General features: G+C 44.5%; 1 protein-coding gene across 2 annotated transcripts in view; it reads right to left on the bottom strand.

Moving 5' to 3' along the window:
- Positions 1-16,512, bottom strand: part of LOC122367859 — a 54,803-nt gene that overhangs the window by 9,432 nt on the left and 28,859 nt on the right. The window contains exons 4-5 of one of the 2 annotated variants that reach the window (XM_043341332.1): positions 7,596-7,799; positions 4,250-4,363 (exon numbers count right to left, since the gene is read on the bottom strand). In XM_043341332.1, the coding sequence (XP_043197267.1) occupies positions 4,250-4,363; positions 7,596-7,799 (318 nt within the window). Of the gene's footprint in view, positions 1-2,709; positions 4,364-7,595; positions 7,800-16,512 lie in introns of those variants that run through there. The other variant, XM_043341334.1, reaches the window with a different exon arrangement.

Genomic DNA, 16,512 nt, shown 5'->3' with positions numbered 1-16,512 from the left:
CACATTATTTTTTACGGGAATGGAACCAGAAAACTACCCGCACGCCTAAAAATCGGATAACATAGAATTCACCCTATTGCTAAGTGCCACCCTAATCAGCGTGGCAGCTAAGGTAACGCCAGCAAAAAAGTTAAGGCTGACAAAAGTTGCATATTGTTAAAGTTATAGCGCAAAAATGATATTTTAAGGGTTTTTAGCTAAAAAGTGAGATATGTTGCACTGTTAATGTTATACCATACAGTACTAATATTTATACGAATGTTACGTAAGGACCGTTTAAGTGTTTGTAGTGAGGGGTGACGAGGCAGGCTGGCTTAAGTATGACATTTTTTTCGAATATCGCTGTTCTAAAATAAAAATTAGCCACTCGCCCACCCCGGGCGAGTGGCCAAGCTTACCCCCAACCGAGAGCAATGCCACTAAACCACTGTTTTCCATGAGATAATAGGTACTGAGCAGGTTTGGTTTACACCTAGATCAAAGATAAATTTCAAAATAAACATGTTATCATAGACAAAGCCAGTCATGTCACTTAAGGTCAACTAGGGTCAAACTACGTTTTTGCAGATAACGCGACAGACAATGAAGCTAGAGCTTCAAAAATGGTGTCGTTGTGTTCTTCTTCATCAGCCGAGTCGAATGATATGCAATATGATGCATTATGGTAAAAAGAAAAATAAATTTTAAGGAATTTTGAAATACACATTTTTTGTCAATTTTGCATCACGATTTTCATCGACCTGTTCTGTATATGTAGTAGACTCTAGCTAAAATACCAGTAGTGACATAAACTCTAAGATGTCCAGAGCTAATCAGTAGCTTAATATTTCACTTTCCGTTAATATTTGGAAAACACATAATGGTTTCATCAACTCGTTGTAAAGCGCTGGGAGGTGGCCCTATGCCGGGCTTACCCCAGAAAAATCAACACTTTTTTAAAACTCGATTTTCTCAACCTTATACTTATTCCACGAAACCGAATTTTTGGGAAAACACGGCCAATGAACTTAGCTAGCTAGCAGGATATCAACATTTTATACAGCACGTACCTATGGTATGTAATAAAAATGAAAAAGAGCTTACTATGCCGGGCTTCCCCCGGCTTCCCCTAATAAAGCAGCTACGGTAACAAAAATGGTACCAAACGAAAAGTTTCTATGAGAAGATTCTAAAGCACCTAAACTTTTTGACCTCAGGTCAGTTTTCAAGGTCAGATTTCAAGGTCAAAGGCAAAAACCGACATTTTTGTAGTGGTCTCAAAGTACGTGTTCCAGAGGACGGCATGGTGCATAAAATCGGCTAAAAGGGATGTTGAACAAAAGAAGAGAATCCGTGGATTCCGATGATGTGCATAACATTCAAATTCAAGGTCACGATCAAGCTCAAAATTGACCACAAACTTTGCACTTTTTCTTATATCTTGTATACTAAGTTCCGAGATGTTTTGATATGATATCAAGCTTAGCGGACCCCTATTTGTGCTTTAGCTTACGATACAAGGCTGCTACAAGGTCAAAATCACAAGAGAGTATCCTTGCTAGAGGCTATTTCACTATTCAAGTCAGGCATAATAATTAAGACATGTTTTGCCATACTGAGGCTCTAAATGAATGCTTACAGCAAAATGGATGCCAGAGGCCCAGAATCGTGATCAGCGGCTACGAAATCATCACAAATGACCTTCCATGTGTAAAAAACCAACCAGATGTCATTCGAGGTCACATGAGGTCAACATAAAACTTGACCTTTTCCAAACAATATATATGTCATTCGACGCGTCTCGACAAGACTAATGCAAATGTACCACTGCCGTAGCTCCGGGACCCGTTTTGTTGAAGTTATTTGCGAAAAAAAAAACTAAAGCCCCAGCTCGGGGTCGTTGCCCTGACCTCTAACCTCAGGTCACTAAAGTTACTTAAGTATTTTTTCTACGTCAAATGCTACGCAACCGTGCTCGTAATTTGTCTTTATCTCTAAAACTCAATTTTTGGCAGCTGGTTGAAGTTCACGTCTGTGACGCCGAAGTTTGCCGTGCAGGAGTCTAGAAAAATCGGCCCTGAGACGTTATCAAGGAGGCTAGGTCCAAGGTTTTTGCTTCAAAAGATGTCAAATTAATGGGGGATAAGGTACAGCAAGTTTCGTCTTTCTATCCCTAAGCGTTCGTGAGGTATCGCAAATATTCGCCAGGGGGAGGCGAAAAACGCCCCCCCCCCCCTCTTCCGGGCCCGCGAGGGTTAATGGTTAAACTCAATACGCCTATGCATAAAACCTGAAACCATAATAATTTTGAATGACAATATCTAGGGACAAGGTGCTCATGGATTTTGCAGATCGGCGTTATCAGACAACAGTCCGGTCAGTCTCAAGCTTGCCCCCACTGGCGAAAATTCGTGGCGCCGCCACTGATAACAGCATTACTTTTTGCATGAAGTCCTAGCAGGTCCTGTTTTTCCTGACCTTTGTGTCACTGACCTGGCACCTGGAAGGTCAACCAATGAACTTAAAACTAGGCATCATTGCTTTCTTTCGTTATGGGCAGCACGCTCGTTCTTTTTCCCGCGAAGCTCTAGCTTGATCAGGGGCCAAACATCTTGGTAGGGGATCCGATGGATCCCCCTCTACATATACGTTAGCGGCTGAGAAAATGCCGATACGGGCGAGAGCTAATATTCTCTCCACCTGAAAGGTCAATGTTAAACCATACGAACACTAGATCCCTGCAAGTGTATGCATGCTGATATAATGTATGATGATGAGCTTGGTGCTGGTAATACAACCAGTTACATCAAATGCGCTCCGCGATGCCTAACAGCTTCACTGAATCACATCCGTCTGTAAAGCCCCAGCAAAGTCAATTGGTTTGCTTCTGAGTAGCACACAACATAACACATTCCGTCTGCACTTGTAACCATGTGACATAAGCGAGCGCATCGGCTTCCGTGTCTGCTGGACATAAGTAGCATATGACATCAAGGTTCAGTAAAAGACAAAACGGTCAATGCTTCAAGTCACTGGCAGGGCACGAAGAATGGACACCCAAATGACTCGGCTCGGTCATGGTTTTCCAGTCGTCACGACAACACAGGCAACACAATGTAAAAACCTAGATAACCGAATAGGTACACTAAAGCTTAGTCCGGCGGTTCTTCGCCTTCGCTCGATTCTGCGATCGATGGGACCGGAGCCGGCGCGACCGCGTGCGATTTTCGCCGCGGTTTAGTGCGATATAGGGAGGCACGTCTCTGTCCCTGGGCCGGGGGCTGCGGTGCAGCCGCTCCTTCGGCTGTTGAAGGGCTCGCCTCGGCGGCGTCCAGGTCTCGCATTACAGAGGCGGCTCGCGACGGCCGACGCTGCTGGTCTATGCCCGGCAGCCCGCTCTTAGCCGGCGTCAGCGGCGGTTGACCAGTGTCGATGGCCTCTTGTCCCGGGGCGCCTTGATCTGCCGATTGTCTTCCTTGCTCGACGTCATTTGCTGGGCTCTCAGATGACGACGTTTGTGACCTTTGTCGAACATCATCTTCGTCAGGTGCGCTTATCGTTATTTTTGGCTCTGACCACATCGTTGGCATGCCATGAGAACTTGATGCGGTCGCTCCTGATGGATGGCGCATTGATGCGCTGGTTTGTTGAGACACACGGTCTCCAGGGAAGGACGAGCGACGCCTCTGCAAACTCCTATCTGCTACAGTGCTTCCCCGTCGAATAATATCGGACAAGCTCTTAAACTGCTGCATCAATATTTCTTCTTCGTGTTGTTGCGACACTGCGGCAAATGCTTCTGACATTAAAGCCAGACTAGACTTTCTTAGATGCATGCGTGGGAACTGAGGTCGCCGGTGGTCACTGTCCTTTTTCTCCGCTGTAGATTGAGCAGCGGCCTTGACCGCATCCCTCCTACGCTCATGCTTTTTCAAGTACGTCTGTGATATGGTCATTGGGATCGGTTCACCATACAGCTCGTGTCTGACTTTATAGTAGATGTCACGGATGTAAATGTCCGAGTTTAGGATAGGCGGCATTGCTGGGATGTAGGGGAGTTTCCCACAGAGCCATAGCAATGCTGCAAATACCCAGTCAATCAGGGCTACAAAGGCAATACCGAGGACAAAACTGAGTGACCCAAACACCTCTGAGACGAAGTCACCCCAGCCGTATGCTGGTCTGTTTCTGAATTCATCCATTTCATTGGACACGATAAAGATCAAGCTATGACGTTGTTCGTTGCCGAAGACGGCTGGCTTGATATTACCCATTATTTTGACCAGGATATTCAGCTGCTCGCAGCTTGGTGTACACAGGTCATTGCAATCACTGATGTTCCCTTGAAAAACTCTCCACGCCACATTACGGCTTCTGAAAAAGTCTGGAAAAGAGCAAAGTTATTAGGCAGTATTGCGCAGCAACGGGAGTGCACTGAGCTTCTGGAAAAAGTTTGTGCTCCCATATCTAAGTGTTTGAAATTAGATTAAGATATTTGGCACATATGTAAATTGCAACAATAGTTAACAGTTATCAAAAGAACAAGTCGATCTCTGCTCTCAGGCGGTCTACAACCCGAATGCTATGAAACGCCCTTCTGTTAAAATTGCGCGGCACCTCTGGGCCCATGTGTGGCGGTGGTCAGAGGGTCCTTGACTTTTAATATGCTTTTATCTGCACCTAACTTCTTCCTTAGTACGATGTTTGCTTTGAAGGTCCCCATACGGTCGCCGTTGAGATATGCCAAGAAGATTCTCTTCGTGGCTTATAAACGGTACATGTGCCCCATCCACCAGATTCAGTGCTCCGCGTGCGATGAGTTGCATTGTGGTGTGATCATGACATCTACGAGTATGCTTTCCTAGGTTAGTGCTGCTCCTAATGTGACAGAATGTCTTTATTTAACTCTCGCCCCACTGGGGGTCTAGTCATAGCCCCTCCCGTTTTTCTGCAATAACTTCCAAACCGCTTGACGTATCGACGCTAAACTTTCAGCACCTTCGGCTGCATCAATTTGACACCTTGTGCCAAAATATGAACTTCGTAGCTACCATAGGTCGGCCGGAAGTGACGTCAGAGTGACGTCATGTTCGGCCGATTTCGACGCAAAACATTGAACCACGGCAACTGCTCCCAAGAGATCAGTTTTTAAACTAGATCCAATTTATTTGCATGATAGGACTTAGAATAGACTGCGCTATCAAACTGCTATCTAGGATTTTCAAGATTCTAAAAATTTTGAAAATAATATATAATAAAATTCAAAATTTATCTTTTTATCTTTTTTTCATTTGCTTTTTTACTTTTCGAAACAACCGTAATATATGTGATAGAACACAGGCTTATGACTTACTCTAGCAAGTTTTAGCCAAATGTCTTCAAAATGGCCAAGTTATATGCGTTATAGCAAAAAATTCACAATTATTAATTTTTCAAATCAATTTTCAGTACGTATTTTACATTGTACACCAATATAAATAACACCATCGTGTTCCTGAGCTGAAACTGCACCCGATAGACATCTTTTTTGTTGAAAAAAAAAACTTTTTACCTTTTTGACCTGAAAGTAACCTGACCTAAGCTAAATAAATTGAACTTAAAATGACCTCCAATTACAAAAACGACATCGAATTATAAATCTATGGCCTAAATGGACCATAAAACATGTGTCACGTGACCGACGCATGATATATAATTTTTCTGTATATAATATTTCTGTAACCTGTGATGACCTGACCCTGACCGGAAAATCAAAGAACAAGTTGGTACCCTCAGGGTATCTAAAACATCTGTTCACGAGTGTGTAAACAAAACATGAGCCTGATCTGACTTTAAAGACGGCGGCCAGAGCCCAAAATGTGAACAAGCTAAACATCGATAATTTTTACTTTGACATGACCTGTGACGTCATCGGTGACCTCGAGGTCAATGAAATTAGGTTTCGCTCGACAACTTTTCCGAGGCTATCAGATGCCGTTTGAATTTTGACGATCGGCCCAGTAGTTTCGGAGTTAGGAGGGGGGGGGGGGCTATGAAGAGCGCCCCCCACCCCCACCCCACCCAGTAGGGCGCGTTATGCGCAGACCCCAGTGGGGCGCGGGTTAAGCTCTACTGTCAGTACATAACGATGTTCGTAGTGCATCCATTGGGCGAAAATAAGTGATTGAAAATCGCACGTTGGGATATGGCGGTCCACACCAGGAGATTGCGTGGAAAGTGGTCAACGGACTTAGCTTTCACATTTAGTGAACGCTTATTTCTCGAGGTGGTGTTCATTGTTTCCCTTTCAGGCGAACTGATTCCAGCACCCATCCGTGATTGTTTGACTCGTCCGTGCACTCAGCGTTTATCGTGATAGCTTACGAATCCAGGTTTTATTGACTCTATGCTACTTTAATAACTACTGAATGCTGGAACATGGTTTCTCTGTCTTTATCTGTACAAAATATCGTAAGTATGAGAAATAGTCGGATTTGCCAAAATTTTGGCATACTTACGGCTAAATGAATAATTATTCACCATACCAAATTTGTATTGATAGTTGCAATAGTTCAAAAGAAAGAGATGATTAAACTTCTTCCAGAAACTAAGTGCACACCCGTTATAATAAATTAGCACAGAGCAACGCTATACAAAAACCATCAGCATTTTCACGGCAAAGCTAACTAATAAACCAGTAAAACGCCTTTTGGGCGAAGAACGAGCGAGCGAGATAGTGAGCCCTGCACGTGCGGAAGGGCGAGAGGGTACTTCCAACGGGCTTGCGCAAAGCACCCTTCTAACCGGTCGCTAGCGGTGTACCAAATTTGAACGCAATCGGCCCAGCCGTTCCTGAGATCTGGAAGCGGCATTCTGCACGTGCGCACGTGCAAACGGGGTCCAAACTTGCACGGCACCCTACTATCTGGTCCCCAACCGTTTACCAAATTTGAGCGCAATCGGCCCAGCCGTCCTCGAGATCTGGAAGCGCCCCCTGCACGTGCGCACGTGCAGTGGCACCTTAACCGCAACACATGGGAATGCATTGCCTGGTGGGTGCCTACCTGTATGCCAAATTTCAGCGAAATCGCCCCAGTAATTACCGAGGTATTAAAATGGGAAATCGCAGGCCAATCGGTCCAGCGGTTGCTGAGATATAAGCCTCTCAAAAGCGTTACAGGCCGGGCCGGGCCGGGCCGGGCCGCTCATACTGAGATTTTTCCGTTATATTGAAAGACTCGCTTCGCTCGCTGCGCTCGCTCGCTCGTAATAAATAGGTAACCCTATTAATTTATTTGGAAAATTTTGAAAATTATATTTTCATTCTTCAAGCTTGATGCAAGTTTTAGGGGTAAAAAATTCAATAGTTTAAAAATTGCACCACCAAACGATATGAAAAGTTTGAAACGAAACAAAAACGAAGCAACAAAAAAAAATGTTTTGAACATGCAAATCACTTCAGTTCATCCTGATCCTGAATGAAGGTCCCAATGTCCAGGCTTTGCTTTTAAAACAAGAAAAAAGGTGAAAATTCTGCCAAATTTGATCGTTACAAAAGAGTTTTCCAGGGCGATGCATGATTGTTAGGTATGTACCAGAATAGTTTTTAGGGGGAGGCAGTCTACTCAAAAGCTTACCTTCAGATGTGTTGCAGAATGGTTTATTGATCAAACCACGTGTAGAGTTCCGGTCCATCCATGGTATCAGACAAGTAAGGTTTTGACTGGTCACCACCTTCTTAAGAATGCATGCCTCCATGCATTCTACGTGAGAGCCAGGTGAGGTACTCCTATCATAGTTCTTGCAGTCTTCCAACTGGTCATTCTTAATTGTTTTTTCGACTGCAATAGACAATGCACGGCAATAAATGAACAAGACACTGGATCAGAACAACTGGCGGGAATGAGAGGTAAGGGATTCAGTCATTCGCCGTCTAGAGTATAACTTAATTTGAAATTTGAAAATGTTGAATATAATCTAGTCACATTTTCAATGTTTGTTATTTGGCGGTATGTTTCAAGAGGCCCGTGTTGCAAGGTACCCATTTTTTGAAGATATGGTGTTGAGTGCTCTTGCGAGGAACATATTGTAATATGTTCCATATTGTAATATGTTGCCGGGGGTCCCCCTTTGCCTCCTCTAAAAAATTTCCGGTTTTAGTGGAGCGATTGTGGATTCATGGTAAGCGGGACAGTTTCAGAACTGGGTTGACAACGTGGCTCGTGCCACGGTGGCCCTAATTAAAAGCACCAAATTTTGTATCTTCTAAAGCATGACAAGAGGAATGATGTTATCTAATACAGCGGATTGGTCGAGTGATTGCCGAAATACCAGGACTCGAAAAGCGTCACGGGGCCGGCTCGGGCCTGTGACACCGACCAGGATAGGCCGTCATGAAATACTTCAGACGAAAAAGTTATGATGTATCAAATACAGCTCTCAAAATAAAACACTAACCCGCCGCGTTCGATGTCTCTCGGATGACGAAAATTCTGCGTCGTCCGGCCAATCCCGTCCAAGTTCAGCGGGGGCTCGGTTGCGGTTATGGAACGTGATTGGCCGGACGGCGTAGAATCTTCGCCGTCCGAGAGACATCGAACGCGGGGTAAATCTACGTATAAATGCATTTATGATGGAAACCAATGTGCATTGTATGTCAGACGTATGTAAAAAGTACTGCCCAAATGTACAGTTTCCTTGGAAGTACCGATGAACGGGAAAAGAGGCCACCGGTGAATCAACGACTAAAATCAGTTCGACTCTGTCCATTTCCTTACCGACATCAGGGGCGGACCCAGGGGAGGGGCTTTGGGGGCTAAAATCTCTAGCCGAAAAATATGCCGCTCTACGGAGTGACGAATCGGGGCACCGCACGCTATCAAATAACTATATCCATGAAAACATCAGAGGAAGGGAAACAGACAGATGACGTTGTCTTCAATTTTCACTATATGCGCCCCAATCTTACATTTTGCCGCCCCAAGTAGGTGAAAACATGCCGCCCCCATTCCATTGGCCCCTGACAGAATAAAATTATGGATCCGCCCCTGACCGACATCCTCAGTCCTCATCCATCCCCATCGTCAAGTGGTTCGGTGACTCAAACATAACCTTCCTCTCTCGGCCGGGCTTGATGGCACCGCCGCACCGCGTATCGGTACCTGTATCGATTCTTTAGCCTGCGCCCTGGTGGGGTCTGTTTATAACGCGACCTGGTGGGGGGGGGGGGCGGTGCTATTTTTTGCCCCCCCCCCTCATATCTCCAAAACTACTAGACGGATCCGCAACATTCAAACGGCGTTCGAAAGGACTGTCAAATTTGTTGAAAGAAACGAAATTTCATGGACCTCGGGGTCACCGATGACGTCACAGGTCAGGTCAAAGATGAAATGTTTCACCGTTCACGGGTCTTCTAGGGAATGCGCTTTAACACTGAGGAAAACGCATTTTGTCGAGAATCAGCGATAGGGCGTCAGTAACCTACTATGGACGTCAAACTCCTTGAGACCCCACTTTTTTGCGATAATTTTTAAATGCGTCAACTCTCGTCGACAATATTCTGGCAATGTGTGTTTCAGAACCTGCCGAAACTTTTATTACTAAGGTATTATGACGCCAAGCGATTATGGAAGGTACTTCTCATTCACTCGTAATGCTAAGGTCAATTCAGGCCCGGGCAGAGGCCTGCGCTCGGCCACAATCGAGCCCTGCCACCAGCGCCATCTGCTCTAAATGTCATCTACCAGCGCCCGCTACCGCTACCAGCTACCGCCCACCATCAAGCCTGAATGGAGCGAGAGACGCGAGTGACCGGTCGCCGGGCAAGGAGCGCCGGAGGGGTAGGGCGGAGCTTAGCGCTGACGTCATTACGTGGCTCCGCCCCATGAGCGCGTAGCCTCTACCCAAACAGCAGATTCGTTCCGTGAAATTTAACATTACGAGAGAATGAGAAGTACCTTTCATAATCGTTTGGCGTCAAAATACCTTAGTAGTAAAAGTTTCGGCAGGTTCTGAAACACACATTGCCAGAATATTGTCAACGAGAGTTGACGCATTTAAAAATTGTCGCAAAAAAGTGGGGTCTCAAGAGGTTTGACGTCCATAGTAGTACATATGTTGCTATTAGAGATCACTGACAATACCAGGTCAGGTCACAGGTCAGGTCACCATGGGTCAGCACATGAACCCAACTTTACTAGGGTTGTGCGATGCATGCTTTTTGGCCAATTTTTCATTTCCAACTCAATGGTGTTGGTTAGTAGACCATCAGGTACGGCTTTCGTCACTTTCTGGTGGAGGTCAGGTCAAGGTCAGGTCAAAAAAGGTCAAATTTCAAAGTTGATAGTTTTGCATAAACTGGGTATTGATTCAATGCAGCTCGTCACGGAGAGTCCAATGGTGGTCTTCGTTTTGTGCTACGGGGTCTAGAATTGGTAAGAATTGAGTTTGAAAATTTGACGTAATATATTTTGAACAGTTTTTTCGCTATAACTTGGTCAAAAAAGAGGTATCGATCTCAAATTTGGTATGTGGATAGAAGGCGGTAAGGACTATCACATATATTCCGTTTTTTAGAAATTCAAAAAACTTTTTGGATTTTCCGGCTATTATTCAAAAGAAATCTATTTTTGATTTTTAAGGCTTAAAATCCAAAAAAAAATTAACAATCCGAGATAGCAGTTTTGTAGCACTATCAATTCTACAGCTTTATTTCTCATCATTTTTCTGTATTTGCAAAGCTATAGGGCTGACAGCTCTTCCCGCGAAACCTTTTTTGGGTCCAAAACGGCAGAACATGACGTCACTCTGACGTCATTTCTGGCCAACCTATCATAGCCTTTGGAAATTTTTCGGTCACAATGTGTAAAATTGATGTCCGGGACGGTACTGAAAGTTTGGTGACGATCGGCGCGGCGGTTCTGGGGATATATCGAAAAGTCCGGAGGGGGGGGGGGGCAAAAAATAGCCCCCCCCCCCCACGCGCGGGTTAACGCTCCCTATGCTATTTCTCATTCCACCTGTGCCGCTAAATTTCGAGCAGGAGATCGATGGAGATCATTTCAGGACGGTGGTTATGCGTAATTTATGGTCAAACAGTGTCCTTTTTCGTTTCCTTGCGAATCTGTCATTGAAGACAACAAACACAATCAAAATTGATCTTTAAGCATTTCGACATCAGCGACCCTCGCAAGTACAGCCCTCAGCAGAGCGTGGTAGGTTTTCTTTTTTTCAACAAAACCTAATAACTCAAAGCTATGCTATCAGTCGGTCGGAACTCACTGTAAATAGATGCGCCATGCTCCACTCCTTCGATTAGGTCTATCACTAAACAAAGTATACGCCTTGTGTGGCAACAAAATGCAAAAGTTTGCTTTGTGGGCAAATATAAACTGTTGGGTTTTGTTGCCGACCTAGATGGAAAATGAATACGGTGATGATGCCAATCTAAGGTAAGGAGTTTAGCGCGTCTTGCTGTTACGATTTCCGAATGACTGAAAGCATAGTATTCGCGTTATTCTCGTTTTTGTCGAAAAAAGAATACCTACCACGCAGTTTGCAGAGGGCTGCACTTGCTTAACTCGCGCCCGGCTGGGGGTCCTGGATTTCCACGCCCTGCTGGGGGTGGGGTGTTTGAACACCCCCTTCTAACTTGGCTCCTGGGCCACGTAGCGATACGCGGAAGGCGGCGTTCGAAAGAGCGTCAAAAATAATGACGAAATAATTTTGCCCAATTTTTTGGTCAGGTCAAAGGTCAGGTCACCAGAGGTCATTGGAGGCAAAATTTCGCCGATTTCCAGGTCGAATATCGACAATTTCCAAGAGGCCAACGCATAACTCGGGAACCAATAGAGCTACAGCGCCACGGAAAAGCGCATTCGATAGCCCTATTAACACCCTTTCTGAATAATTCTCTCAGATTTGACCTAACGTCAACGGTTTTGCCTGCAGGGGACAAAAACTGCAAAAATAGCCGATTTTTTTTTAGTTTTTCTGCAATAACTTTTGACCCAAGCCTTGTACGAGCTTACTTTTACCGGCATCGTGTTCCCCTCGTCAAGACGCATCGAATGAACTATAACTTGACCTTGAAAGGTCAACTTGAAAATTTGACCTCAGGTCAAGGTCATGACGTGACTGGAAAGGGTCATGTTGCATATCAGTCGATCCGTATCGTCGAGCTGAACACATCTAAGGCGTTTTCATCGCTCTAGCATGCCTCTATCAAAAGTTATTTGCGAAAAACTGTTAAATACCATTCGTGACCTAAGATGACCTCGGGGGCATAAACAGGGGTCACGGACACCATTTTCATGTTCAGTGTGTATAAACCACTTGTAATTCAGTGTTTAGGAGTGTTTATAATGTTTTTCGTCCAAAAGAGGCGCATTTCAATTTTCTCCCATCGACTTATACCTAATGGGAGGTCGCAAAATTGACCTGACCTTAGGTCATCGATATCAAAATTCTGAGATATACGTTTTGTACATGCTATTGCTCTTAGCAATCGCTGAAAGTTTCAAAGCGATCGGTCTCTCGGTGTAGCTATGGCAGACATTGAAACTGTTTATGAGGTGAGGTCACTTCAAGTGACCTGGTGACCTGACCTTGAATGACCTTGGTCTGAAATTTTCACAACATGTGTAGAATTGATGTATGATAAGGTGTACCAAAAACGGCAGCGCTCCTCGCCGCCGTTTTTTAGATATTTGCGAAAAACCACAAGGGGGGTGTTCAAATACCCCCACAGCAGGGCGCGGGTTAAGGTCACAAATACAGTGGAATCTGCTTAATAAGTCCTCGGATAATAAATCCAGCCGTTTATTGTGGCCACTTCAGCTGTTCACAGATTTTTCCAAAGAAACACAACTGACTCCGGTTGATAAATAAAACCACCGCGTAACCCGGCAGTTGCTGGGGTATTTCGCCACCCGCCGTTTGCTGGGGGCGGGGGGGGGGGGGCATTAAGCTCCCCCAGCCGATAACTCGAGAACCAATAGGCGCAGCGAAACGCATGAGGCGGCAAACGAAAGAAAGCGACGAGACGCTTCAGATGAGTACTTTAAAGTTGAATTTTGAGGTCACAGGTCGGGTCAAGGTCAGGTCAAACACCTGAAATCGGGCTTTCAGTAGCGTGGACTTTGCAGGCAATTGGCGTCTTTCGTCATAAACTCTGTGAAAACGGTGCACAATCCTTCATATAAGGCCTACAAGAGTGTCAGCTCCATGTAGGGGTCAGTCAGGCATAGGTCAGGGTCAAGGTCAGGTCAACCGGGTAGGCACATATCCCCGAAAATCAAAACTGATATTCGCAGCCTGTGACACATGTTTTTTGGGCGTAGAACACGATGGTGACATTCATTTTATCATATGTGTACCGTAAAGTGAGGCTATTTGAAACGGATTTTACAGTTTTTGGTCTCTCCCTTTAAGACGGTTCATATTTCTTATAGCATGTAAATGGCAAAAATGTAGTTCTCTGTAAGCTCTTTCAGATAGGTGCATTTTGGTTCAGCTAGTAATAATGATTAAAGCTATTTTTTCTGTTAAAGCCTGTCTCAAATAGCCCCATAGGGTGGGGCTATTTGAGACAGTTTTAGTTACAAAGAAATTGAAGAAAATCGGTCACGCTAGGGATAATTTTTTAAACGCCATGAGATTGGAAATTAAATTTTGATCCTTCTGGCAAAAATTGTTTTGGCAAAGACTGTTATATGTTCTTTATATTCAATCTTTTCCTTCTTCGTAGGAAACTTCATTTCGGTAGGTTATAAAATTGCACTACTATATGCTAAGGATATCATGATATGATGTGACCCTAAACTTTCAAAATGACAGGATGATCATCAAGGACTATTTTAAAGTAAACGACAGTAAAATTTTGAAACTAAGTTTTTGTTTATAGCTCTGGTGGCGTAAAAACAGATATACCGAAAGTCGGTGGGGCTATTTCAGTGGGGGAAACTGTGGTCAAATCTTCTATTTTTGGAAGCCTTCCATTTTTGGAAGGACCTTACATAAATGGGTATGCATTTTCCAAAAATGGAAGGCTTCCAAAATTGGAAGGTCTAATCTCAGTGTTCCCAACTGTGATTCACATTCTTTGATTTAAGTTACGGGCTTTTTAAATGTGTAACATAAATAGTTGATTTTGCCATTTATGATCATTGATATAAGGAGAAGCAGCAGTGCTAGTGTTGGTAATACAGGCATGCTATGTCAATGTACATAGTGATATAATAGCATGGTGTCCTGGCGCACTGCTCTCTTTTTCTACTTCTAGAGGACACATAGAAATTCAGAAGAGAAAACAGCTGGTCAATAACCAACCAATAGACAATAGACAGTTTATTCAGGACATTCCTGACCCCTACATGGAGCTGACACTCTTGTAGGCCTTATATGAAGGATTGTGCACCGTTTTCACAGAGTTTATGACGAAAGACGCCAATTGCCTGCAAAGTCCACGCTACTGAAAGCCCGATTTCAGGTGTTTGACCTGACCTTGACCCGACCTGTGACCTCAAAATTCAACTTTAAAGTACTCATCTGAAGCGTCTCGTCGCTTTCTTTCGTTTGCCGCCTCATGCGTTTCGCTGCGCCTATTGGTTCTCGAGTTATCGGCTGGGGGAGCTTAATGCCCCCCCCCCCCGCCCCCAGCAAACGGCGGGTGGCGAAATACCCCAGCAACTGCCGGGTTACGCGGTGGTTTTATTTATCAACCGGAGTCAGTTGTGTTTCTATGGAAAAATCTGTGAACAGCTGAAGTGGCCACAATAAACGGCTGGATTTATTATCCGAGGACTTATTAAGCAGATTCCACTGTATTTGTGACCTTAACCCGCGCCCTGCTGTGGGGGTATTTGAACACCCCCCTTGTGGTTTTTCGCAAATATCTAAAAAACGGCGGCGAGGAGCGCTGCCGTTTTTGGTACACCTTATCATACATCAATTCTACACATGTTGTGAAAATTTCAGACCAAGGTCATTCAAGGTCAGGTCACCAGGTCACTTGAAGTGACCTCACCTCATAAACAGTTTCAATGTCTGCCATAGCTACACCGAGAGACCGATCGCTTTGAAACTTTCAGCGATTGCTAAGAGCAATAGCATGTACAAAACGTATATCTCAGAATTTTGATATCGATGACCTAAGGTCAGGTCAATTTTGCGACCTCCCATTAGGTATAAGTCGATGGGAGAAAATTGAAATGCGCCTCTTTTGGACGAAAGACATTATAAACACTCCTAAACACTGAATTACAAGTGGTTTATACACACTGAACATGAAAATGGTGTCCGTGACCCCTGTTTATGCCCCCGAGGTCATCTTAGGTCACGAATGGTATTTAACAGTTTTTCGCAAATAACTTTTGATAGAGGCATGCTAGAGCGATGAAAACGCCTTAGATGTGTTCAGCTCGACGATACGGATCGACTGATATGCAACATGACCCTTTCCAGTCACGTCATGACCTTGACCTGAGGTCAAATTTTCAAGTTGACCTTTCAAGGTCAAGTTATAGTTCATTCGATGCGTCTTGACGAGGGGAACACGATGCCGGTAAAAGTAAGCTCGTACAAGGCTTGGGTCAAAAGTTATTGCAGAAAAACTAAAAAAAATCGGCTATTTTTGCAGTTTTTGTCCCCTGCAGGCAAAACCGTTGACGTTAGGTCAAATCTGAGAGAATTATTCAGAAAGGGTGTTAATAGGGCTATCGAATGCGCTTTTCCGTGGCGCTGTAGCTCTATTGGTTCCCGAGTTATGCGTTGGCCTCTTGGAAATTGTCGATATTCGACCTGGAAATCGGCGAAATTTTGCCTCCAATGACCTCTGGTGACCTGACCTTTGACCTGACCAAAAAATTGGGCAAAATTATTTCGTCATTATTTTTGACGCTCTTTCGAACGCCGCCTTCCGCGTATCGCTACGTGGCCCAGGAGCCAAGTTAGAAGGGGGTGTTCAAACACCCCACCCCCAGCAGGGCGTGGAAATCCAGGACCCCAGCCGGGCGCGAGTTAAGCAAGTGCAGCCCTCTGCAAACTGCGTGGTAGGTATTCTTTTTTCGACAAAAACGAGAATAACGCGAATACTATGCTTTCAGTCATTCGGAAATCGTAACAGCAAGACGCGCTAAACTCCTTACCTTAGATTGGCATCATCACCGTATTCATTTTCCATCTAGGTCGGCAACAAAACCCAACAGTTTATATTTGCCCACAAAGCAAACTTTTGCATTTTGTTGCCACACAAGGCGTATACTTTGTTTAGTGATAGACCTAATCGAAGGAGTGGAGCATGGCGCATCTATTTACAGTGAGTTCCGACCGACTGATAGCATAGCTTTGAGTTATTAGGTTTTGTTGAAAAAAGAAAACCTACCACGCTCTGCTGAGGGCTGTACTTGCGAGGGTCGCTGATGTCGAAATGCTTAAAGATCAATTTTGATTGTGTTTGTTGTCTTCAATGACAGATTCGCAAGGAAACGAAAAAGGACACTGTTTGACCATAAATTACGCATAACCACCGTCCTGAAATGATCTCCATCGATCTCC

The sequence above is a fragment of the Amphibalanus amphitrite genome, unplaced genomic scaffold (assembly GCF_019059575.1).
Source record: "Amphibalanus amphitrite isolate SeventyFive unplaced genomic scaffold, NRLGWU_Aamphi_draft 000901F_arrow, whole genome shotgun sequence".
Classification (NCBI taxonomy): Eukaryota; Metazoa; Arthropoda; class Thecostraca; order Balanomorpha; family Balanidae; genus Amphibalanus; species Amphibalanus amphitrite.
Note: the sequence above shows the minus strand (reverse complement) of the source record. Positions and strands in the feature narration are given on the sequence as shown.